The 23,645-nt window shown below is 42.5% G+C and overlaps 3 protein-coding genes and 1 pseudogene across 7 annotated transcripts; all 4 read right to left on the reverse strand.

Annotated features, from left to right (window-relative positions):
- Positions 1-101: 101 nt before the first annotated feature.
- On the reverse strand, positions 102-8,706 carry heatr6 (HEAT repeat containing 6). Its single transcript, XM_085470247.1, has 20 exons — positions 8,402-8,706; positions 8,051-8,158; positions 7,174-7,314; positions 6,974-7,089; positions 6,661-6,775; positions 6,476-6,577; positions 6,216-6,380; positions 5,909-6,126; positions 5,613-5,787; positions 5,328-5,534; positions 4,450-4,549; positions 3,968-4,356; positions 3,764-3,886; positions 3,569-3,655; positions 2,820-2,954; positions 2,611-2,733; positions 2,372-2,496; positions 2,156-2,252; positions 1,835-2,039; positions 102-1,682 (listed from the first exon to the last, which is right to left on the reverse strand). The coding sequence occupies exons 1-20, from the start codon at positions 8,693-8,695 to the stop codon at positions 1,072-1,074; spliced, it is 3,636 nt and encodes a 1,211-aa protein (XP_085326373.1). The 5' UTR covers positions 8,696-8,706; the 3' UTR covers positions 102-1,071.
- A 785-nt stretch (positions 8,707-9,491) lies between these two features.
- On the reverse strand, positions 9,492-11,123 carry dynll2b (dynein, light chain, LC8-type 2b). Of its 2 annotated transcripts, none has more exons than XM_085470253.1 (3): positions 11,004-11,123; positions 10,306-10,446; positions 9,492-10,212 (listed from the first exon to the last, which is right to left on the reverse strand). In XM_085470253.1, exons 2-3 carry the CDS (start codon positions 10,435-10,437, stop codon positions 10,075-10,077), a joined length of 270 nt encoding a protein of 89 aa, XP_085326379.1. In that variant the 5' UTR covers positions 10,438-10,446; positions 11,004-11,123; the 3' UTR covers positions 9,492-10,074. The 2 variants fall into 2 exon arrangements, with proteins under 2 accessions (XP_085326379.1, XP_085326378.1); XM_085470252.1 differs by having other exon boundaries at positions 10,306-10,450; positions 11,004-11,122.
- A 2,427-nt stretch (positions 11,124-13,550) lies between these two features.
- On the reverse strand, positions 13,551-23,496 carry LOC146700164 (serine/arginine-rich splicing factor 1B-like). 3 transcript variants are annotated; one of them, XM_085470249.1, is made up of 6 exons: positions 23,050-23,496; positions 22,381-22,583; positions 22,105-22,277; positions 20,449-20,764; positions 20,039-20,127; positions 19,085-19,697 (listed from the first exon to the last, which is right to left on the reverse strand). In XM_085470249.1, the coding sequence occupies exons 1-4, from the start codon at positions 23,238-23,240 to the stop codon at positions 20,552-20,554; spliced, it is 780 nt and encodes a 259-aa protein (XP_085326375.1). In that variant the 5' UTR covers positions 23,241-23,496; the 3' UTR covers positions 19,085-19,697; positions 20,039-20,127; positions 20,449-20,551. The 3 variants fall into 3 exon arrangements, with proteins under 3 accessions (XP_085326376.1, XP_085326375.1, XP_085326374.1); XM_085470250.1 differs by lacking the exons at positions 19,085-19,697; positions 20,039-20,127 and adding an exon at positions 13,551-13,772; XM_085470248.1 differs by having other exon boundaries at positions 19,085-20,127.
- On the reverse strand, positions 13,793-17,783 carry LOC146700165 (serine/arginine-rich splicing factor 1B-like; annotated as a pseudogene). Its single transcript, XR_014922518.1, has 4 exons — positions 17,651-17,783; positions 14,956-15,131; positions 14,693-14,865; positions 13,793-14,408 (listed from the first exon to the last, which is right to left on the reverse strand). The product of XR_014922518.1 is annotated as a serine/arginine-rich splicing factor 1B-like (transcript).
- Positions 23,497-23,645: the final 149 nt, after the last annotated feature.

Here is a 23,645-nt window from a genome sequence, read left to right on the forward strand (position 1 = left end):
TAACACTTCTGCACAGGACTGTATTTGATGAAACTTTAGAGTAGAGCGTATCTCATACATTCTGATTTTTGCAGTAGCAACCTTTAAGGTTGGATAGTGACCCAAAGTAGCAATTTTTTTTATATTTTTTTTTTTATGTAACATCAAATCACAATTTTTTTAGACACTTTAAATTTTAAGGTATCAAATGGTAAGCTCTCAAAGGATGCCCCGATGAGTAAGCACTTGGCAACAGTAGGAAAAGCTCCCTTTTAACAGTAAGAAACCTCCAGCAGAATCAGGCTCAGGAAAGGGCAGCCATCTGCTGCAACAGGCTGGGGGTGAGGGGCAGGGAGACAAAACAAAAAGTACACTATGGAAGAGAGCCAGATTAATAATTAAATATGCAGTGTGAAGAAGAAATGCTTAGTGCATCATGGTAAATCCCCCAGCAGCCTGATCCAGCCCGAATCTTAAAAGCAGAGAGGATGCCTGTCTCCTGAATCCAAACTGGGAGCTGGTTCCACAGAAGAGGGGCCTGAAAGCTGAAGACTGCCTCCCATTCTACTTTTAAATATCCTAAGAACCACAAGTAAGCCTGCATTCTCAGAACTAAGTGCTCTATTGGAGCATTATAGGTCTGTAAAATGGGCCCGATTATTTAAGACCTAGTATGTGAGGAGAAGAACTCTAAATTTGAATCTGGATTTAACAGGGAGCCAGTGAAGAGAAGCCAATATGGGAGAAATGTGCTCTCCCTCCCTCCCTCTCCGGAGCATTTTGGATCAACTGAAGGCTTCAGTTCAGTACATTTCTTGGCAACATGTTTCAAAAGAACGTTTTTATAGTTTAACAAATCCAGACTGCAGGGAAGTACATGCTTACACTTAAAAATCTTTAATCATATTAGTAAAATTAAAAAGACACAATCATCCTCTAACTAAGAATGACCAAAGTGGTATAAATGCATGAGATCAATACATAGGATTCAATTTATTCTTTTTCTTCCTGAAAATATTTGTATTTTTTCAGATTTCAAATATCTTTGAACAGATGTTCAACATTATCAGTCATAAATCACTGCCCAGCAGTTCATACATGATCCGCTTTGCTTTCAGTCACCTCTCTGTTAGTTTGGGTGTTTTCCCAAGTCTCTTCACAAATCTTTATTAAATCCTCCAGGAAATGACTCACCATCTCCTTACCCCTCTCCTCCTCCCCTTCCACCTTTAACCCCTTTATCCTGATCAAAATCTGCTCCACACTTCCAATTCTCTCCCGAGGGTGCAAACTTTCCCCCCTTATATCCTTCTCTGCCTCCTCTCCTCCTCCTTCCTCTGCTCGGAGGTACTTCATCAAATGCTCTCTGATGCCCGTCCCCTCCTCGCTGGCCAGTGACGTGCCGAGCCCGAGCATGTCCTGTGACTGGCTTACGCTGAGCAGGTGTAAGAGAGCCTGAGAGAGTGTGTGTCGCAGGCTGGCGCTGTAGCGGTACTCCAAGAAGTCGTTGGTGTCTTCGCTGTTCTCAAGGGCTGTTGCGAGGGAGCACCACACACGGGTGAACCGCTCTGTGTCTCCATAGCAGCCGCGGTGGGCGGGAACTGCAAGGGCAGCGGCAGATTTGATCCGCACTTTAAAGTTCTTACAGGAAGTAACAACATGGCAGAGCGCAGAGAACGCTTCGTGAGACCAGGCAGCTGAGTCTGATGAAGAGATGGACATGAGCAGCTTTTCAAAAAAACTGAAATCCAAATGAATCACTGCTGGAGACATTTTGCACAGCAGCCTCCTTCAAATGTAATGCATAACACTGACAATGTATGATGCTTTTACAGCCCTGTGGTTAAACACTTACCTAGCGGCAAGGCGGGGTTTCTGAAAGCATTTCCCAAAGCATAACAGGCGTTCCATCTGACCTTCATCGTAGCCTCTGATTGGACCGTTTTAACCAGAGCACGCACTGCATCTTCCAGTGGCTGCTGGAACGCGGGCCTGGTCATCTGACTCTGCCGCAGGAAATGAAGCAGATTCCCGAGAGCGCGCACTGCATTAGACTTCACCTGGTAGGGATCGAGGGAGGACGTAAGTACACTCTACAAGATCTAACAGATGAATTCGGGGGCGTTTTAAAATAACCTGCATGTTTGTGTGAGTGTGAAAGCGTAGCTGCTCGCACCCTGTCTTTGTCTGCTGCTGCTCGCGTGGCTGCCTGCAGCATCTTGAGCAGCAACATGTCTGATAACTCTTCCTGGAAGTCCACACCTACACTCTCCCTGGTTAAAGAGAAACAAGATCAACTGTTTATAGGCATTCGGTATATTTTATTCTACCCTTTTAATATGATTTCAGTCTGTTCTGAGATTATATGTGTGGTACATCCATGCTGTCTTACATATTAACAATAAGAGTGTCTGTGAGGTTCCCAAGGGACCAGGCAGCCTTGGCACGCACATTTGTAGATCGATCATCGAGCGCAGCTAGGATAGTGTTTGCAGTATCAGCCACAAACATGACATCCTGAAAAGAAGAACATAATTGTTCTATTTTTTTCCAGAGGTTTACATATCTTGGATTCAAAATATCTGATTTAAATTGTAAATTGTGGTCATAGCTGGTGATCAGCACACCTACCTCTCTCAAGCAGGGGAACAGTACGTAGATCCCCAAAGCCCTGACGGCTGCCGTCTTCACCAGGTAGTTTTCAATATAGGTGAGTCCCAGCAGCACAGTGATGCACATCAGCTGGGTCTTGTCCTTAAAAACAACAGTACACATACAGCGCTGTGAAGCTCGGCAGCACTAGTGCAGAAAAACAAGTCCAATAAAAGGGGATAACTCACAGGCAGCTGTGCAAAGGCCTGCGGCAGAATGGAGGAGAGCGTGTCACAGGCGCTCGCCTGCAGCGTGGGATGTTGCTCATTCTGCAGCGCTCGGTTTAACGGGCCGCTCAACACTTCTGACCAAAACTGCACCACCTGTATTGTACACACATTGATTAAATTACCACACATTAATGTGGATTAGAGAGATTTTTTTTTTTAAATATAACCTGTTCTTAATGCCTCCTTTTACTGTTGCTAAAGCCTGCACAGAAATTATCTGTACCTCAGTGGCAGCAGCTTAACTCTCAGTCTGTGCTCGACCTGTAGCTCATATGAAATCATGCTCCTACCCCTGTAAGTATAAGTATTTCAGGAAACTGTGGTTATCTTTATAATTACAAAGAGATTTTCCATCTAAGATCTCTGGGCTCTTTGAACTCAGGTTTTACACTTCTGAAAAATTATTTTACAATCTCTTAGAAATGCACATCAGTGTGTGAGGACAGAAAACATGACATTAGTGTCAAAGTCTGAGAAAAGTTTGCTTAAATGCTCTAAAACGTTACATAAATATATACTTTAAACCTGTCTGTTACATATGGATATTAAGAATAGCACTTACACTTAGATTTTAACCCTAAATTTGCTGAATCCATCTTTGAAACAGGCGAATGAGGATTTGTCCAAAAAGAACGAAGTGCATTTGTTTAAACCTCTGTAATCGTATGCTGTGTGTAATGCACTGTGTAGAAATGATCTGCATTTACCTGGCTTATGGGGACCCTTGAGCTCTCAGGCACGTTGTTTTCTGCTCTGTACTGTTGAATTATTCCCGAACCAAACTCCTCTAGCAACTAAATAAAAGACAGATGTTATTTCTAAATATCTGATACTTGTTTTATTGTGTACTGTTGCAGGATCAGTATTCAATTCATACTACTATATTATATAGAGGGCATTACTTTTGCTCCGTGCAGCTGTATGGAGGTGTCCGTCTCCCCAAGACAGCGTGCGCTCACTTGCCCAATCTCACACAGGTAGTGTTGAGTTAGAGGGAAGTAGCCACGCACCAGGTGAGACAAGACCTGAAACACAAGAGATTAAAAACATCTTCAGACTTTAGAAATGCCTGTTTGGAGCTTCCTGTCTGGCTCATTATTGCTCACCTGCAGAGCTTCAAGTCGAACAGGAGGTGGCTCTAAAGCAGCACCCCCTCCCACTCCTTCGCTGTCTGATTGGTCCTCTCTGGGTTGAGTCACTAGTGTCACACAGAGCTGCAGCAGCCACAGTCGCCGGCTGTCCTCTTCCCCTGGTGTGTGAGGAATGTGTGGGGAGTGTGTGCTAGAGCTCCGCTGGGAATGTTTGACTGGTGTACGAGAGGGTGAGGACACCCCGTCTCTTTGTCTCCAGCTGAGGCCCGAGTCCTGTGGCGTGAACACACCCATGCTGCTGCTGTGATCTGGCTGCTGGAGGAGCAGCTGCACCTCAGGGAGAGGAGCCTGCGTGGTCACCAGAGCGCCATAAAGTGTCAGGACTGACACACGCACATTCACATCTAAAGAAGGACAGATAGTTGTGTGGACGGTAACAGACTTCAGTGTCTTACATCCTATTGGCAGTTATTTCAGCGTGCCGACAACATACAGACCTCTGTGGCGCACATACGGACGAATCTGCTTCCAGAGCTGAGTGAGCAGGCCAGGTCTGAGGCGGTGATAGGGAGCGTTGGCTACCAAGTAGGCCAGACACTAACAGACGGAGCAGACGGATATTTACAGTGTGGATAACAAAGATGCATGTCAGAATTCAGCACTCTCTCAGCTCATTTCACATGAAACTCATATTGTAATTTACATCCTGATAAACACCACAAAAAAGACAAACAGTGACTAATCCTCTTATTTATATGCACACACAGACTGCAAACATGTGACCTTACACAGTAAAGGTATGTGAAGTTATTCAAAGTGTTAGCAGGCAATATGCAACCATCTAGCTAAACTGCTAATTGTCACAACAAATTCTGTTTATTTTTCGCTTCAATACTGAAAAACAACAACAACACTAATACTGCCCAGACTTATTCTTAATTCTATTTTTATGTCCGAATTTGAAAAGCGCAACTTTTAAAGACTATTCCAGAGTCTTTTCAGAACTTTTTAACACTATAAAAATCACTTAGCATACTTGTTTACTTTTGCATTATAGCGCATTTCATTACTGGAACCTGAACATATCGCATGTAATGAAATAAATGTAATTAAACCCTAATGGATTCATTAAGTTATCAGTTTTCGTCATACTTTATGAGACTGAGGGTGTAATTCCGCTGAAATTAAATGGAGTTTAAATTTAATTATGTTTACCTAATGAGTTTTTACAGCAAAGAAAAAAAAATCATTATGCTATAGTCTGTAACATCCGGGTTTATATTAAAGTTCAACAAAGAAATATTGACAGTAGCTGTAACCCAAAAGAGAAAGAGATGAAAGATAAAAAGTGTTCGTGGAGAGCAAATAATCGTACCTTTATGACCTGTGTGAGAGTCTGAGGGGAGGTCTCGGCCAGCAGGGCCAGACTGAGGGTGCGGTGCAGCTCTCTGATAGCAGTCGCCAGCGTGAAGGAGAAAGGGGTGTAAGATGTTCGAGGAGACGCCGTATCTTCAGCCACAGCCAGGAACTGCCGGGAGCTATCCAGCATGGCTGACAACACCTGAAGTGCACACAACCTCACCTGGAAGGGGGGTCAAGAGAGAGATGTTACAATCGTATCGGTCCAGAACTGCACAGTGTGTGTGTGCGTGTGTTGTACCTTTGGAGAGAGGTCCTTCAGAATAATTGTGACGAGAGTAAGAGGCGGTGATCCCCCGATGGGAGAGTCGGGGATGAAGGAAGACCAGTAACCGTACAGAGTTCTCTTCTCTACTGCTTTCACCACAACTAACAAACAGTGCAGCGCCCCCTGACGCACACGACCGTGGTTCACTCTGAAAGAGTGTAAACAGTAAAAAAAAAAAAAAAAAAAAAAAAAATTAAAAACATCTATTGATACTTTTAAAAGATACACATGCATGGGAGAAAAATATTTAATTAAGGGTCTTTCTGTACCTTAATTTGCTCTGTGCGTTGCCCTCTAGGTCGGAAAATTCAGAATCAGAACTGTTTAGTTTCCAGGACGGGTAGAGAAATGAGGCAGGCTGTTTTTCCTCCGCCCTGCCTTTCAGAAGTGCAGGCACAGTCTCTGCATCTCCTTCCTCTCGTTCATCCCCTCTGCTCTCCTCAGTTTTCGTCTTCTTTCCCTTACCTTTAGATTTCCTCTTTTTACTCTTTGGAGAGAGAAATACATTCAATTAAAAATCAGAGTTTCCTCAGTGTTTTTAAATATGGCCATTGCTGGTATCAACACTCTTCTTACCCCTGAAGCTTTTCCTGGCACAGCGACATCCTTTGGTGGCTCTAATGATTTTGGTGATTCTGCAGTTTTTGCTGCGGAGAGACTCTCGTACTGCGGTAAAGGTGCTGGATAAAGTACAGCCGGCCACTCCACAATCACACCTGGAGCCCCCTGGAACATGAGTCGCTGCAGAATACATGAGCAGGACTCCATATTAATACTCAACTCAACAAAAATTAATCAATTAATAATAACTGTGCACATGTGGTGAGATTTTACACCTTAAGTGCAGCCAGTACAGACCCGAGCTCCTCCCCTCCACCAAATTTCCACTTCCCACCTGAGAGACAACACTGAAGTCCCTTTAGAGCTGCTTGGATCACCTGCGCAGATTACACAATTTTATATAAGCAGGATTGAATTAATCTGTTTCTCGTTTAAATGTTTGTTGTTGAGTATCCAGTACCATGCAGTAGAAGAGCTCATCAGTGTCGGGAGGTTTGGTTGACTGCAGCGTTTTCAGGAAGGCTTGGAAGCACACACTTCTGTACTGATCATCCAAAGGCGGCTGACCAGGTATCCTGCAGGGACAGATGCAGACGATTAGAGCGACAAATACAAGCTTAAAGATGGAGAAACTGGCACTGCGTCTCATTCGAGTTCCAGATTCGAAGCAGCTCTTCAGAAATCAGATTATAGACACTACATCCAGGCTTTCATATAGCCTGCAGTTTACACAGATAAAAATGGCTACTGGCTCAAGCATGTTGTAGCAGTACCTGAGACAGATGTTGGCCATGCAGGTAAGAGCAACGCGGCGCAACTCCATGTTTGACTGAGATGGAGAACTATACTGCAGGAGGAATCCCTCTTCACCCAGTAAGTCGCTGAGGTGCTACAAATATATATACAAAAAAAATCTTGACGTAAATAGTCAACAGTTAGGGCACACTTTTCGGAAAGTGCACTAAATATCTACCTGGTGGCACTGAGGTCCATTCCCATAGACTACAGTGGAGAGTGCCAGGAGGACGTCTGTGTGGGTCCACGTACTGCATACTTTCAGTGCACCTGCAGTATAGTTCACCAGTACATCCAGCGTGTGCTCATACATTATTACCTTAAAAATAAAAGACAAATGTGGCTGTAAGTGCAGTATATCCCAACAACTACACAAGCTTTTATGACATCCCATTCTGTTAGTATGGAGTTGGTTGTCGTGATATAAGAGTTTCCACTAAGAGAATCCTCTACAGGCTTGTAAATTTCGTCCTCTCATCCAGAAGAGCATTTATGAAGCCTGATGCTGATGCTGGAATCTCTGTTCTAGTTCATCCCAAAAGGTGTTTGACGGTTGGATCAGTTTGGCATATTCTTCCGCATCAAACTAATCCTAGCACATCTTTAAGGAGCTTGCTTTGTGCACTGGGGCAGACCCAAGTTGGCACAGTTTCCCTAAAGCATTAAGATATGCCTTTACTGGAACCATCAACCCAGACCAAACAAACTTTATAGATGGCCCACTGCTGTCCGATATTTGGTGATGCAAAGCTGCTTGGCCATAGAAACCATGCCACGAAGCTCTCTATATATGGTTTTAATGCCTATTGAGGTCTGGATGTCTGTGGTTATTGATTTATTGCTTCCACTTCGCAATAATACCACTTAGTTGGCATCGGTCATCCTGTTATAGTACCACACTCGACTTCACCGATTTTGTTCATCTGTGGCAACGAGACTGAACGAAACACCTCAGTTCAGTGACAACTCAGTACTTTTGTCCATATAGTGTAAATGCGACAAAAGCAGTCCTAACAATACATAAGTGTACATGTGGCACAAGCATGACCTGTTACCTTCAGCTGGTTGAGCAGATGATGGACAACCTGGCAGAGTTTGATGACTAGATGCTCCTGAGTCAGGGGCACAAGACAGCTGGCATGTTTCAGCAGAGAACACACGTCCTGAAATGGAAATAATACACCAATACAGAAAAGAAACAAAATGCTGATGTCACAGTTGTTGGTTTAGTTTAGAGCTAGTCTCTTATTGGTTATATGGTTATCCTCGGGGCTCTGAAGTGCGTGGGTTTATGGCTATTTCAGTGTTTATTCATCCCAGCTCTGCTTCTAAATACAGAGGCGGCAGACTTTTATAGAGTTTGTGTCGCTGAAAACAGACTACAGGTCCAAAGCGAGTGTCCGTACCTCTGGACGGATGTTGACAGCGGGCTCGAAGGTCCTGTTGTAGTTTTCGGACAAGAGTTGGTCAAAGAGCAGGTTGAGCTCCTCTTTGAGTTGGACCGAGTCTGCTCGCAGGGCTCTCAGTTTTATGGCGCAGTTGGAAAACAGTTTCTCGGCCTCCGACTGTGAGCCGGGCCCCCAACCGGACGGCTCCATGGGAGTGAACGGAGCGGCCTCAGCGGACAGAGGCACCGGGGGGAAAACAGACACACCACCGCGGACAAGAGCCGGGTGTGACAACCCGCTCTGAGCCGCCATTACTTCTACTATCTCCTCGGTGGTTATTGGGCTTTCTTTAAAGCATCATATCCAAGAGTTCAGCTCATTACCGCCCCCCTGCGGTGAAAACCAGAAAAACAAAACTATCCATTTTACAGCGTTTACCGCTGTTGTGCCAAAAAGTGATTGTCTGCCAAAAACTGTTTTCCAATGTTTCTGTGTGTTTTTTATGTGTAATATCTTTACGTATGTATGGAGGCTTGTTTCTTCCACTGAAAAAATACAATAAAATAATTAATTTTTTATTTTTTCTGCTATCCAAAAGCAGAAAATTTCACATTAGGCAACTCAAAATTTTGAATTAGTTAAAGTAAACTTTTGCCTGCATGCGTAGTCAACTTTATTTCACTGGCAGACATTAGCTTCCACGTAGTTTGATTTGCCATTTATTTTTTCTAAAACTGTGCTTAACTTTATTGTAATTTTTTTTCACAGGAAAGCAAACGGTGAGAAAAGGCTGCAGTACACCACATTACACAAGAACTTAAGTGTTGAATAAAGGTGTTCATACCAAATACTAGCTTTTAAGATCATTTGAAACTGTACAAACTCGGTTTTTGCCTTACACACCGCATTGTAAATGCCCAAAAAAAAATTCTGCATTTCCAAACAAGAGGTACTCTATATCTGCCTATTTGCAGTTATGTCAGAGCACCTAAAGTTTAGATGCATCACAATGCTTCAGAATACACGGGAGATAAAGTGCTCGACAGCCCAACAGGGTGCCAAGCCATTAATAGCTCATGGAAGTGAAATGAATTTAAAGCACACAAAGCATTTTGAACCAATTTACTGTCGTCAAAGTTTTTTCTGGTCAATATGATGAAAATATCACAATGACTACTCACTGAATTACATTCCCAAAGATCTACAACAACACTACAAGTGTCAACAGGAATGTTTAGGCATGTACAAAACCCTTAAAATCTCAGTATTTTGCATCCTTTATTTCATGTAAGCAACAGTCTCAGCATGGTTTGTCAGTGAAAATCAAAAGGATAACAAAAAAGGCTGTTGCTCATTTTAATTCAATGAAAATAAATTATACAGTCATGTGAACTAACATACAAAGTCTGTGCCACCACAACACAGCAAATTACTGGGAAGTCATGAGCCACAATGAGTCTGTTAGAAGTGCAGAGGCTGACTGAGTGCTGTCACCATAAGTCATTTTATATTGGCATTTTCTATGAATGACACATCACCAGTCCAGGCATTACACAAGCTCAAAGCACCAGCCACTGTTGGTAGTGTTGCAGGAGACAAAAATAATAACAGGCTGAAGACGGCAAGAAATTAGGAGGTAGTCATGTAGCAAATGGGAGAAGAAATGCTGAAATAGTTTAGGAGCCCACGTCTCAGCCAGACTTGAACAGCAGAATAGCCACTTGACCCAGGTAGAAGTAGATGAAATGCTTCGTCTCATGTGTCACATAGCTGCCAAAGTTCCTCCCAACAATGCAGTGCCATGTGGGGTTGTACTTCTTGTCAAACTCCTGCAGGGGAAGACACAAGTTAGCATCTTCTTGGCAAAAATGCATGCAACAAGTTTGCGCTACTCATTTTACTTTGAAGCAACAGCAACATACCTTTTTGACATAGGCGGCGATATCCTTCTCAATGTTATACTTCTCCATGGCCTGCATGGCACAGTCCACTGCATCCTGCTGCATTTCATCAGACATGTCTGCGTTCTTGATCACAGCCTTCTTGTCACCCATGTTGGCTTTCTGACTGCAGGAGACAAAGCAATCTTTACCGTGTCCGCTCAGCTCTTACCTTCTCATGACATCACTGCTATCACACAATGTGCCTAAGGAAGCGGTCACTGGCTGCAGGGGTGCCTTTTATTTACTTTCATTTTGAATAGATGATTTACATGATTTGCAAGTGAGAGCTAAATGAAACCAGGACACTATCCAAAACAGCTGATGGAGATAGGCGTCCCTTTTATTGAGGTCCCTCGTGTAATTTAAGACATTAACATAAAGGGCCCTTTATGTTAGGATCACAAGAAATAGAAGCCATGCGTCGCTGGCATCATTATTTGGTAAATGTTGCTCGAATAGCCCAGTTTAACCATTGCAACACGCAGTATCGCTAATTTAACCCAACAACGGTGTAAGTGCTCCGATTACCAGGTTTGCAAATAATGTGCAGCAAGTAAGGTAAGAGCCTGAGAGCGTGCATGAGCACGCGGGGTACAGAAACCTCACCCCTCGCGCTGACCTGCTCACTGTGACAATTCGCAGCAAAGGTTAGAACCAAACGTGCATTTTACTCTTACCGTCTTTCAAGAAAGTCTTAACGTGCAACGGAGTGCGATGAAGGGACCGCGCAGGTTTTTCCTTTATTTATGCAAGGAAGTGTGCCCCCGTGCGTTCCGCCCTCCACTTCACATTCACCACGTGATTGGCTCGAGCGAAGCCTCCACCCTGCCAATGGCGTGGTTTTACTTGCGGACAGCACCCCGCATCTTATTTCCACCCAGAATGCAACGTTTCACCCGTTCCCTCCCCCAACTTGCCCCATTGATCCAGGTGATTGATGTGCAACCCCCCTCGGGCCCAAAATATGCACATTCATAACTAATAAAATAGTTATGAACAAGATTTTAGTTTTTTCAAATCATATAACAAACACAGGTTCAAATTGTCCTGGTTTGCTTTTTCTCTTTTTTCTCCCTTTTCCACAGTCCTCAGTACCTCACAGTAACATTAAATTATACCCGTTATGATCATTTTCGACTTCATATGTTTTATTCTTGGGCTCCCATTGCATGACTCATAATCATCCTTATTTATTCATGCTGGTATGACTGTAATTTTATTTGGTGTCCATTTCTACCCTCTTTCAGAAAGGTAGTGTAGATAACCAAGACCCTAAACTGAGGCATTGCAAATGTGCCCAGAAGTTTACTTTCACTTATCACAAGCATAAACATCACAGTCCTTTTGTGTGTTAATGATTTCTTTGAACTGTTCTTTTTCCACAGTGTAGTGATTTTACAGCATACATCTTTAATGATTTTAAAGAAACAAGTTGGAATTATTTTGGATTCTCTATAATCCACAGAGAGTCAATTTTGTGCACACACTCGCTTAAATCATTTAAGTTGTGCTGAAAGTTCTACAGTGTTTTTTTTAACTTGATAAGACCTATTAACTTCTCATTGATTGTCACAATTGACTATAAATGGTAGTTTCTTTGCCAACACATAAAGTATTTATTTGACAGCAGTTGGTGGATTGACCAATGGGGAAGTCCAATGGGAAAGTCCAAGGAACTCTTCGGTGAAGATCTAAGGAAGAGGATTGTAGATCTACACAAGTTGAGAAGGTCTCTTGGAGTGATTTCTAAACAACTGCAGGCTCCAAGATCATGAGTTCAAAGTACATAAGTACAAGTCATTCAGATGTGTCACCACTTTTCCAGTGTCTGGAAGAAGACCCAAACTGTCACTGAAATTGGTTAGTACGTTCAAGGGAACCTCCAAGGCTCAAGCAGGCCATTAACTGGAACTGCTGGAACACCATGGTGACCCTGCAGGGTCACTGTCCACTGTCACCATTAACTGAGATGTCAAGCTTGACTGAAATTTCCAGCCATGAACAAACCAAATGCCTGGAGATCCTTCATACCCCGTGAACATACCCCACGGTATGACACGGTATGGCCAACCATAGTGATGGTAGCATCATGTTCTGGGGTTGTTTAGCTGCCACTGGTACTGGTACACTGCACAAAGTGGATGGAATCATAACGAAAGAGGGCTACCTCCAGATTCTTTAACTTCACCTCAAATTAAGAGCTAGATGTTTGGAACTTGGACCCAACTGGATGCTTCAACAAAAAAATGAACGCAAATACACATGAAAACAGGCTAACATTAATTTTCTGGAATAGCCTTCCAAAGTCATGACCTCAACCTCAGTGAAAATTTGTGGGATATGCTTAAAAGCTGAGTCCATGCCAGAAACCAACCAACAGAAGAGCAGTCAAATATCAGGCCAGAAATATGTCAGAAACTTGTAGACGTACTGTGTAATCTGATAAATCTGCAGAAATTGTACAAAAAAGAAAAACAGGAAAACAGGAAACTGTAAACTGATTTTTTATTGAAGCTTTTCAATGTACTGGAGATTATATTTATCCTAATGAATATGCATCTTCTGCAGAAAAGCGCTGACCTAAGAGAAATGTGACATACATAAAGTCACATTCTCCTGTAACCTCCCAGTCTCCCCAGTCTCCCCACCCTCCGTAAGTGTGTTCATGTTTAGCTTTACCACTCTCCTTATGTGCGTGGATCCATCCTGCACCTCCCAGCCCTCCTCCTGGATTACACCAAGCTTTGATCATGTTAATTTAAAAAAGAAAAATAATTCTCATCAGGAAGCCTTCCCGTGTGGAAAGAAATTTTCTTTCTGCTGTTTGAAGGCCAATTTAAAGTTTGAATATTTCTACAAAATGTTTCCACTTTGATGGGGTTATGTGGACACGGTCAGGGGTGGGGATCCTCTCCCGGTAAATTGCTCCCATGCTCCTGCTCCATGTATCCATCCTGAAGCCTAATCCTAATCCGGCTCCGGAATGGGGAGACAATGAGCCCAGTCCAGACCTTCAGAATACCAGCAGAACCAAAGAGAAGGAGGCAAGTTAGAATCACACCTTCAGGAAAATGCTTAAAGAAATGTCAACAAATACAGCTACCAGGGACAGAACCATCACAGGACTTTATAATGTTTTAGAAAAATCTGCAGGCACTACTGAGAAGAATCACTGGACTTTAGGGGCTTGTCTAACCTTGCCGGTATGAACTTTAGAATGTGAGCATGCAACAAACAAAACCTTTACTACAACCACAAACATCTCATTACAGTAATCAGCTATGTTCAAGCATATATTTATGGCTAAAATGGACTAAAGCCTTATCTTATGCAGATTTCAGATATAGAGACCACAGCCATTGGTGCCATATCTGACTCCTCCTCCTCCTGCTTATCCTAATATGAACAGTCTCCTCTGTTCCCATCCTATCCTGCTCCTCTGAACTCTGAACAGAGAAACACGGGAAAGGGTCAAAATACAATTTTATAAGCAATGCTGGTAACAAATATATGTATATTAATATATATACATCCATAACAACCCCAGTATAAAAACCAAAACACAAAGCATACAATCCACACACAGGTTGGAACTGGAAGAGGAGGAGTACACACATAGGAAGGGACAAGTTTGCAGGAAAAAGGTTTAGATCATTGTGCGTGAAAAGGGTGAGAAAAGGATATAAGTAAAGGGGACATACATAAACCAGGAAAATTCAGCTGGTCTAAAGCAAAATAAATCCCGCAACAGAAATCTGGGGGAAAAGAAACACACAAGAGATGCAGGAAACAGTTAACACAGCAAATGGTCCATGGAGATCTGTTCTGTGAAGTCTGTCGTCTCCACTCTGAGACGAGCTGGTGGGATGAGCTGGTGGTTTATGTCATAGGAGGGGCGTCTAGGTGCGAGAGCGAGAGCGGGAGCGTCGGGGAGAGTAGTGAGGAGATCCTCTGCTGCGATGTGGGGAGTAGCTGCGTGACCCGCTGTTGCTCCGGCTTCGACTATGGCTACGAGAACGTGAGCAACCGTAGCTGGGGCTGCGAGGGCCGTCCATCTTTATGCGAATGTAGGGCGTCTCACCCTGAACATACAAACAGAAGAGCGGGAATGGCAAAAGAGCTGCTTGATTACATTAATTGTGGTTAAAAACATTTGGAAAAGATTGCTGCCCTCTTACAAAGAATCTCCACGAAAGAAATTAAAAATGGTCTTAACATTGTACACCATCTGATTAGTGTCATTAATGTAGAATTTCACCATTTTCCTCACTCTCCCTGCTCGAAATTTTGTATCAGGACTTACCTTGGAAAATTTAAATCCTAAAATTTACTCCCAGAGCTATTCATTGCAGCGACCCTAACCTACCTCATGGGAGCAAAACTTGGTGTTATCCAATTTACGGATGGCGTAGGTCATGTCTTCCTTGCGTACAAACTCCACCACGCCAGTGCCATCACGGTACACGTCAGCATAACATACATCACCTGCCTCCCGCATGTGATCCTTCAGGTCCTGCCAACTCCCGCTGGGGGGAAGGCCTGACGTGAAGAATAGGGATGTTATAGGAAATGTAACACATTAAGGTGGGGAGGTAATAAGATGCGAGGTGACAAGATGCACGCGCCTACCTGAGACTATAACCCTGTACTCGGAGCGCCGTGACAGGGGACCATACCGTCCCCTTGGGGCTCCTAAAGCTCTGCCACCACCTCCCCTTCCACCTCCACTTCAAGGGAATTCAACACGCAGACGGTAGCCATCATAGTCGTAACCATCACGTCCATAAACAGCATCCTCTGCATCCCTGAAGAGTGATACTGACACTCACGCACTCCTCGGAACATGACAGAGGGTACCGACTTTTGACTTTTGGACTACTGAAGACTCAACATATCACTTTAATGTGTTAACGTAAAACTGAGCCAATCTAACAACAAGCATACAACTTTTTCTTAAGATTCAGAGAGGCAATTTGATGGTCTGTTTTCATTATCTCATTTGTAGTGCAGACGAATTAGAGTAGTCTTGTTGTCCAGTTTACCCTCAATGATAAAAAAAAATGGTAAGGACAAAACAGTATGCAACCACAGACAGTATAAAATGTGTTGCCACCTACTGGCTTCTGAAGTCTGGGTTAAAAAGCTTGGAGGTGGGGATTTTTGCGCAGTCAAGCTGGTGCTTTGAAATAGGATGTGAGGAAAGAAGCTTCTCTTTGTGAAACCACATGCTTAAGTGGTTAGCCAATGAGCATTACCTTTGTGAAACTTAGTATGAGAAAGATTTAAAACCGTGACTCAATTTTTTAAATTCGGTATTACCCCAAATGAGTGACTGAACCCATAAACTCAGCAAAAAATTGCTTAGAAAGGTTAAGTAAGAAAGCCAGTTTCCCGTAGATTTACATAGGAACCCAAGTATTTTGAAACTGCAGTTATTGCCCCCTAGTTGGCAATCAAATAGAATGCAGATTTAATTGCTTTCACTTTTCAGACTTGCAAAGCACATCTGTGTTTTATATTAAACCCATAAATAACCGAAGGCATTAAAAATATTGCTTCACCCAAAATAAAATTGCAACATTGGTCTTAATTTACTTTTACAACATTATCTAAAATTGGCATAATTTTCTGAGGACACTTCTTACATGGAGAGACCAATACAGCTGTGTAAATAAATCACAGTGCACATTAATTAGACATGGGAAGTGTTTTTAGAGAAACGTCATTTCTTTATTAAAACACTCAGACCCCATCAGTCCCAGTGTCACTCTCCATGGTGCTGAAACAGCAAACTATGTTCTGTCTGTTCAATCATTTTTTAATTGAAACACACACTTTTACAGAAAAGCTGGAAATAGAGCTGACCGCCTACTTCCAGTGGTATGAAGGATTTCATTAAATACAAATGGGAAATATCAGGGGGACTTACAGGGACGTTTTCAATGAGGTTTCAAGATATCTTGCTCATCTTACTTCATAATTGCTTTATTTTACTTTTAATATAGTGTTTACTTAATTAAAAAAAATTATTTAACTGTTTTAGCTAAATTCTAGTTACAGATGTTTATTTTTCTACTGATAAGTTCAAAGAACAACTCTCCTGTAAATCATTTTGAAGATAAATAGTTTAATTTGGTCAAACTTTGTGAAGCAAGTGCCAGGGATACTACTTTAAAAGGCTTTGCAAGGTTTACTGTTCAAATTAATCTGTTTATTATAATCTATATAATAGGGTCTTTGTGCAGACCTTTGAAAACATATCTGGATAATACAGGTGGGAGTAGACCTGTGTACCTGAGATGACCATATTACAAATATCTGGTCACTATGGCATAATACAGAGCCAATAAAATGAAAACATCTGAAACCCAGCAGTCTGTATCCGGAACCTGTGAAACTAGTTGGTTAAAATCTATGGAAACTCATTTCTGCCACTTTCTAACTCATATTTTGGAGAAATAATACCAGAAACTGAAAAAGAATAAGGACATTTTGAGGTATTAAGTTGGAGTTTTGACTTATGAATGGCATATGTCAAAACTCTTTGTTTCTTCCTCCTTAGTGGTAGAAATAAGATTTCATAAAAAACTGAGCTTATAATTTAAAACCAATATTATCTTATTAACACCAGGGGCAAATCTACAGGGGGGGGGGGAGGGTTCAAATGTCCCCCTGGTGTAGAGCATTGCCCCTCAGCTTTTATATCCTTAAAATACTTGTAAAAACTAATTGCTTATTTATTTATTTATTGGGAGGGGGTTTTGTTGTCTCATTTATACCTAAAACTGTCTGTTTTCTTAGAAGAGATAATGATACAATATATAGTTTTAAAGTGTTTTTTGTGGATATTTTGTTGACTCCATACACATACATTGCCCCAAAAGTAATAAATACAAATAAAAAACAAAACATTTTTAAGCACAATTACCTACAATTGTCACCCAAATTAACAATGACAACCATTTCAATATACATGCTTATTCTGAAGTACAATTCTAAAGTGTGGGCATTAACATGAATCTCTTTGGCTTTAAAATCACCTTTAAAGTCTGTCCTGATATTTCGGTGTAAACATGAGTTAAAATGTGGCACTGCAGCCCACCTCGGGTCCTCAAATTCTACGAAGGCAAACGGCGGACCTCCTCTCCGGTTTTTCAGGTCAATATCGCGAATGATTCCGTATTTATAAAACACGTCCTAGCGTGCTAGCGCTAGCAGCGAGCTAGGGTGACAGTTAAACGTCTGCGGCCCGAACAAGCAGTTAGGGGGAAAATAGATAAATAAAGACACAGCTTTTATCTGTAAAAACAAAATATGTGCTCACAGTTTGACTGGACTGGTGACATGAGTGCCAATACTGAGGAAGACCATCATGACACTACTGAATGGAGACCAGGGACAGCGTACGTCACACGCACACGTAATAAAGCGGCAGACCGCTTCTACAAGTGCGAGACAAAACGTGATCTTAGATAAGAGAGCGAGAGACAAAATAGTTCTAGTATTTATACAAGTCGTGTTTCAGCACCCACTAGATTTTCAGCCATCACAGTTTAAACGTGCTGGCACAGACACAATCAAATACTTGCATTTTTTTTTCTTTTAAAGAAATGCCTTTATTTAAATAGGTATGTGATGATGAGACAAGAAAGCAGGAAAGACTGAAGCTGAATACGAACCCAGTTGCTATAAATGACCCTGAGGCTCAACTACTTAAGTAAACCAACACCTGAGGAAGTTATTGAATAATAATGAATATCGTTAACCCCACTCTCAGACCTGGACAAACGGGAAGAGTTCTGTCAGGAAAGCCATTTGGCATAAAATCTGTCCAAGACCAGATTACCAACAACTGCCTCCAGAGCTGTTGCACAATAATGTGCCTGAAGATGACAGAAGAGTGGGGGAAGATGTTAATCTTTTCTTCTCTCACTGCCTCCTAACACTAACAAGAGACAGCACAAGCAAAGAAGACAGAAGGCAAAGATGGAGGTGGCAAAGTTGAAGTTAAGAATGTCATTGAAAATTACCAGAATGGACAAAATTAGAAAGTAGTAGATCAGAGGGACGGCTTAATTTGAAGACAAAGTTAGGGAGACAAGGCAGAGATGGTTTGGACATGTGCAGAGGATGCATAGTGGGACGATTGTAGTTCAGGGGGTTGAGAAGCTTATCTGTAACCGGAAGGTTGCCAGTTCGATCCCCAGCTCTCTGTCCTGGTTGTTGTGTCCTTGGGCAAGACACTTTACCCTACCACCTACTGGTATTGGCCAGAGGGGCCGAGGGCACGATATGGCAACCTCGCCATTCAGTGACTGAATTGTGAAGCGCTTTGGGTGCCTAGAAAAGCGCTATATAAATGCAATCCATTATTATACTAGACAAATGAAGATGGAGTTGCCAGGCAGGAGTAAAAGAAGACCTCAGAGAAGATTCATGGATGTAGTGTAGGATATACAGAGGACTGATGTCATAGAGGACAGGGTGAGATGGAGGCAGATGATCCATTGTGGAGACGTCAAAGTGGACCAGGCAAGAGGAAGAAGAATGAGGCAAATCTGGCTTCATCATAAGAGACAAAGAAGTGTAGAGTGCGGGACTGAAAGATCTGAAAGAGGTAGCACCTTGGCAAACAGTGCTCCTGCTAAGCTATGAGATTTTTAAGACAATGAAATTAACAGCAGCCACCTAGAGGAATATGTTCAAATACTCTGTACACACCATTTTTAATGCAGTGAAAGAAAAAAGTCAGTTCATCTAATGTTGTAGAACGTTTTATTAAAAGAGAATAAAGCTTTGAGATAATCGAGATCATGTGTAAGAAAACCAGAAGTCAGCCACCGCTAGAAAAAAAAAAACTGGACCAAAAAGAAAAACAAAAGAAAAGAAAAAAAAGATACAAACCACATTAAAGTTACGATCCCTTGTCTCCTCCCAGACTTCCCTCTTCACCCCTCCCTCCCTCCTCCACTGGTAACGGTTTTCCACTATTTACCACTCCTTACGCGTGTGGATCCATCCTGCACCTCCCAGCCCTCCTCCTGGATTTGATCCATGCTTTTCTCTTCTTTTTAATTATTTAAAAAATAAAAATAAACGGTGCGGCACTGTGTAGCCAGTAAGTCTGTCTGTGAGGTCCCACACAAAAAGGGAAATTTTGGAAAATTCGAAAGCCAATTTTCTCTGAATATCGCACTACAATGGTTCCGGTTTGATGGGTTTATGTGGACAGGGCCAGGGGGTCGGGATCTTCTCCCGGTAAAAACGCTCCTATGATCCTGCTCCATGTATCCATCCTGAAGCCTAATCCTAAACTGATCCTGAATCCTGATCCAGCTCCGGAATGGTGAGACAATGAGCCCAGTCCAAACCTTCAGAATACCAGCAGAACCAAAGAGAAGGAGGCGAGTTAGAATCACACCTTCAGGAAAATGCTTGAAGTAATGTAAATAAATGCAGCTACCAGGGAGTTTACTTTGAGAAAAAGGAGAAAACCATCTATAATCAAGCCCAAAATACAAAGATTTACTTTGTATGATAAAGGATGATAAAAAGCACCAAACCCCCCCCCCAAAAAAAAACCAACAAAAAAAAAAAAACTTAACTACTGAAAACATTCAAACTGGGCCCTATTGTCAGATTTATGCTTTTTGAAAAAAGAAAAAATGAACAGCCTTATAATTTCACAGTTGACAAGGCACAGCCATCATACCATTGGTGCCACATTTGACTCCTCCTCCTCCTGTTTATCCTAATATGAACTGTTTCCTCTGTTCCCATCCTATCCTGTTCCTCTGAACTCTGAACAGAGAAACACAAGAAGGTCAAAAAGACAGCAGTATTTCGCCTGAAGGAAGTAAAAAAAAAAAAAAAAGAAAAAAAGAAAAAAAGAATCTTTGCAAATGAAGCAAAAAACATTCAACACTCAACCAGGACAATCAGGAGAAGAGAGGTACACAGATGAATTAGAGATGACACAGCAGAAGCAGAACACGTTTTGAGAGAAGAGAAGAAATAATGGAGCAAAACTCGGTCATGTGCACGCTCAACTGGTCTGCAAAAATTAGAATGGAAAATAAAACTGCAGGTGGGTTGGTGTCGGTTAGGGAAGGAAGCACACACCATGACAGCATACATAGGTGACACACGAGATGATCCTTGATGAATACACAGGATTCGTTGAGTAATGTGAAGATTTCCACTCTGGCTCTTAGGTCAGGCTTGCCTAGGTGCGAGAGCGGGAGCGAGAGCGGGAATGGGACCGGGAGCGGGAGCGAGAGCGGCGGGGAGAATATCGGGGAGATCCTCTGTTGCGGCGTGGGGAGTAGCTGCGTGATCCACTCTTGCTCCTGCTTCGACTGCGGCTACGAGAGCGAGAGCGACCGTAGCTGGGGCTCCGAGGGCCGTCCATCTTCACACGGATATAAGCCGTCTCACCCTGAACACAAACATGAGCACACATCACCGACCATTCCTTTTCCTGTTATATGAAACCCACATACAGAAATAGCTAACCACATTTTTTCCTGGTTGATGTATTAGTCATAAATAAACAGACATACTGCTGCACAACAACCCCAATCCACACATCAGAATTTTAAATTGCATTCATAATCAGCCAATTCATCATTCAGTAAGATCGTTTCTGTTAATATAAAACAGATAAGCCAATTATTGATTCTTATCACCAGGAAATCTTTACAGTTGAGCATTTTGCTTTACTTACTGCAAATTAACTGTCACATTCCTTACAATGTTTAAGTAAGCTTTTCAATGTCTGTGTTGGCTCTCAGTCATCTGGGTAATGGTAGTCTTAACAGCTTTAAGAGATTGGAGATAAAGGAGGAAGAAAAAAAAAAAAAAAGGCATCAAGACTTCTTTAGGTTTGCAAAGACGTTTCACTTTGCAGCCAACAGGCTCCTTCAGTTCTAAGTGATCCTGAAGGTCTCCTACCCATCTGTGGTAGCAATAAGGAGCAAGAAAAAGCATCAGTGCCAACTGATTCACAAGGTTGGAACGATGATTGGCCAGAATTTGGAGGACGCTCAAATTGCTCTCCATCTTGGACAATCCATCTCACCCACTCCACAATTCTGAGGTAAAAGAGTTAGTTCTCCCTCAGGCTGACATTCCTGACATTTTCTGTGAAACTGTAACTAACTGTCTTTCTGTAACAGGCTAATTTTTATTCTTTATCCTGCCGCTGTAACAAAACAATTTCCCTTGTGAGATCAATAAATGATATAAAACAAATGGTGGAGAGTCCCGGGTAATTAAAGTGTAGCAGCATTTGTTCCCTTTGGCAGCGGCTCCAAGTATCATTGACCCATTACTGATCATGTGAGTCAGCACATGAGCCAAGGCGGGTTAATGCTACATTTTGTTGTCAAGGTATGCTGCCTATGAATTATTTAGTTCCTGGGTCTGGTCTGACTTTACAAGTGGCACATCCAAGTTCAGGGGGTGTTCCAGATTAAATTTCTGACTGGAAAACAGAAATTCTGACTTATTCAGGAACACACCATAAATATCTGTAACTATTTGTTTTCCGTTTGATTAAAGGTGAAACCTCTTTGCAAGCCTAAAGAAGTCCAGTTGTCACCTTTTTTCGTCTTCTTAAGACTAAGCTTTTCAAGTTAGTCCTTATTAACTCATTCACTGCCAGCCATTGGCAGTGAATGAGTTAAACCCATTGACTCATTCACTGCAATTGACGGCTATAGACGTCAATGGCAGTGAATGAGTTAAGAGAGTCTGACAATGTGAGGATTTACATACCTCATGGGAGCGAAACTTTGTGTTGTCCAGTTTACGGACGGCGTAGGTCATGTCTTCTTTGCGTACAAACTCCACCACACCAGTGCCATCACGGAACACATCAGCATAACATACATCACCTGCTTCCCGCATGTGATCCTTCAGGTCCTGCCAGCTCCCGCTGGGGGGAAGGCCTAACAAGTAAATAACAACAAAAGTTTTGTAAGCTTTACACATACAACTACACACTTTTAAACTAGAGACCACAACCTTCAGATAGAAAAATACACCACTCACCTGAGACAACCACCCTGTTCTCCGAGCGTCGGGATGGGGGACCATACCTTCCCCTTGGGGGTCCCATTCCCCCTCCTCCTCCTCCCCCTCCTCCAGCACCACCACCACCACCACCTCCTCTTCCACTTCTAGGGAACTCCACACGCAGACGGTAGCCATCGTAGTCATATCCATCACGCCCATAAACAGCATCTTCAGCATCCCTGTGAAATCGAACAGTGAAATGAATAATCTAATACCAATAATGCAAACAAACATGCAGTTTTACTCGCATCTCAGTCTTTGTCATAGACCATTTAAAAATGGGGAGGAAATTAGCCTCTTATAGTGGACTTATAGATGATAGATAGTTTGTTAAATCGTTTAATTGGTATCTTGATCATTACCCATCAGCTAAAAAGTGGTTTGGTAGTAGCCCATTTGCAAGCACATTCACAGGTACTTAACGGGGTAAACCGCCAATTAACGTGGCCTCCTGCAGGCCTCAACAACACACATTTCACGACAATCCAAAAAGAGCTCCAATTACTCGACTCAAACCTTCTCCTAAACCAAATTCTTGCTACAGGTTATATCCCGTCAACTCGCACGTTGTGTCCCCTTATTTGGGTGTAGCTGGCTAACTGTGGAGATAACAGGCAGACGTGGCGGCGGGACAATGCGGCTCACCTCGGGTCGTCGAACTGCACGAAAGCAAACGGTGGTCCTCCTCTTCGGTTCTTCAGATCTATATCACGAATACTTCCGTACTTGTAAAATAAGTCTTCCACGTCTTTTGAACGTATGTCGGGAGGGAGATTTCCCACATATATCCGACAGTCGTTACTCCCCGCGGGTCCTCGAATAAGACCGCCAGACATGATGGCGCAACGCGAGGGAAGTTAGCAAGCCGGCTAATAGATCAACTTTTGGTAAAAAAATGACTAGAGTGGCGCCTAGATAGTAAGCGGCATGTACGAACTACGCGTTAGAGATTCGGTTTAAGCTACACCTTAATAAAAATTGAAACACTTCGAAGCGGAATTCAAACAGCGAGATAAGCAAGGGCTAAAAGTTGCAAGCAGAAGCTACCGATAACGGATTCTTCTTCACAGGGTACGTCTAGCTTTAAAAGGCGTATACCGCCACCTATCGGAGAGTGGGGTTACAGTTTAAAGCGTAACCCGTAACCTGAGCCACTATGGAACGCCAGAACTGCCATAATGAATTAATTAAATACACCATTAAATAATTAATTAAATGTGGCAATAATTAATTAAAATTGG

Source organism: Copadichromis virginalis, linkage group LG10, assembly GCF_057382275.1.
Source record: "Copadichromis virginalis isolate Kocher_CV1m ecotype Utaka linkage group LG10, C_Virginalis_male_GT1.1, whole genome shotgun sequence".
Classification (NCBI taxonomy): domain Eukaryota; kingdom Metazoa; phylum Chordata; class Actinopteri; order Cichliformes; family Cichlidae; genus Copadichromis; species Copadichromis virginalis.

Excerpts from the sequence above, each read along its gene's own strand:
- heatr6 (XM_085470247.1), bottom strand. The coding sequence starts at position 8,695 with ATGGCGGCTCAGAGCGGGTTGTCACACCCGGCTCTTGTCCGCGGTGGT. Across the intron at positions 5,535-5,612 it reads TGAAGGACCTCTCTCCAAAG|GTGAGGTTGTGTGCACTTCA; the intron begins GTACAACACACG and ends CCCCCCTTCCAG. Across the intron at positions 1,683-1,834 it reads AAACCCCGCCTTGCCGCTAG|ACTCAGCTGCCTGGTCTCAC; the intron begins GTAAGTGTTTAA and ends TCTCTTCATCAG.
- dynll2b (XM_085470253.1), bottom strand. The coding sequence starts at position 10,437 with ATGGGTGACAAGAAGGCTGTGATCAAGAACGCAGACATGTCTGATGAA. Across the intron at positions 10,213-10,305 it reads TCGCCGCCTATGTCAAAAAG|GAGTTTGACAAGAAGTACAA; the intron begins GTATGTTGCTGT and ends CTTCCCCTGCAG.
- LOC146700164 (XM_085470250.1), bottom strand. The coding sequence starts at position 23,240 with ATGTCTGGCGGTCTTATTCGAGGACCCGCGGGGAGTAACGACTGTCGG. Across the intron at positions 22,584-23,049 it reads GTGCAGTTCGACGACCCGAG|GGATGCTGAAGATGCTGTTT; the intron begins GTGAGCCGCATT and ends TCGATTTCACAG. Across the intron at positions 22,278-22,380 it reads GAACAGGGTGGTTGTCTCAG|GCCTTCCCCCCAGCGGGAGC; the intron begins GTGAGTGGTGTA and ends TTTACTTGTTAG.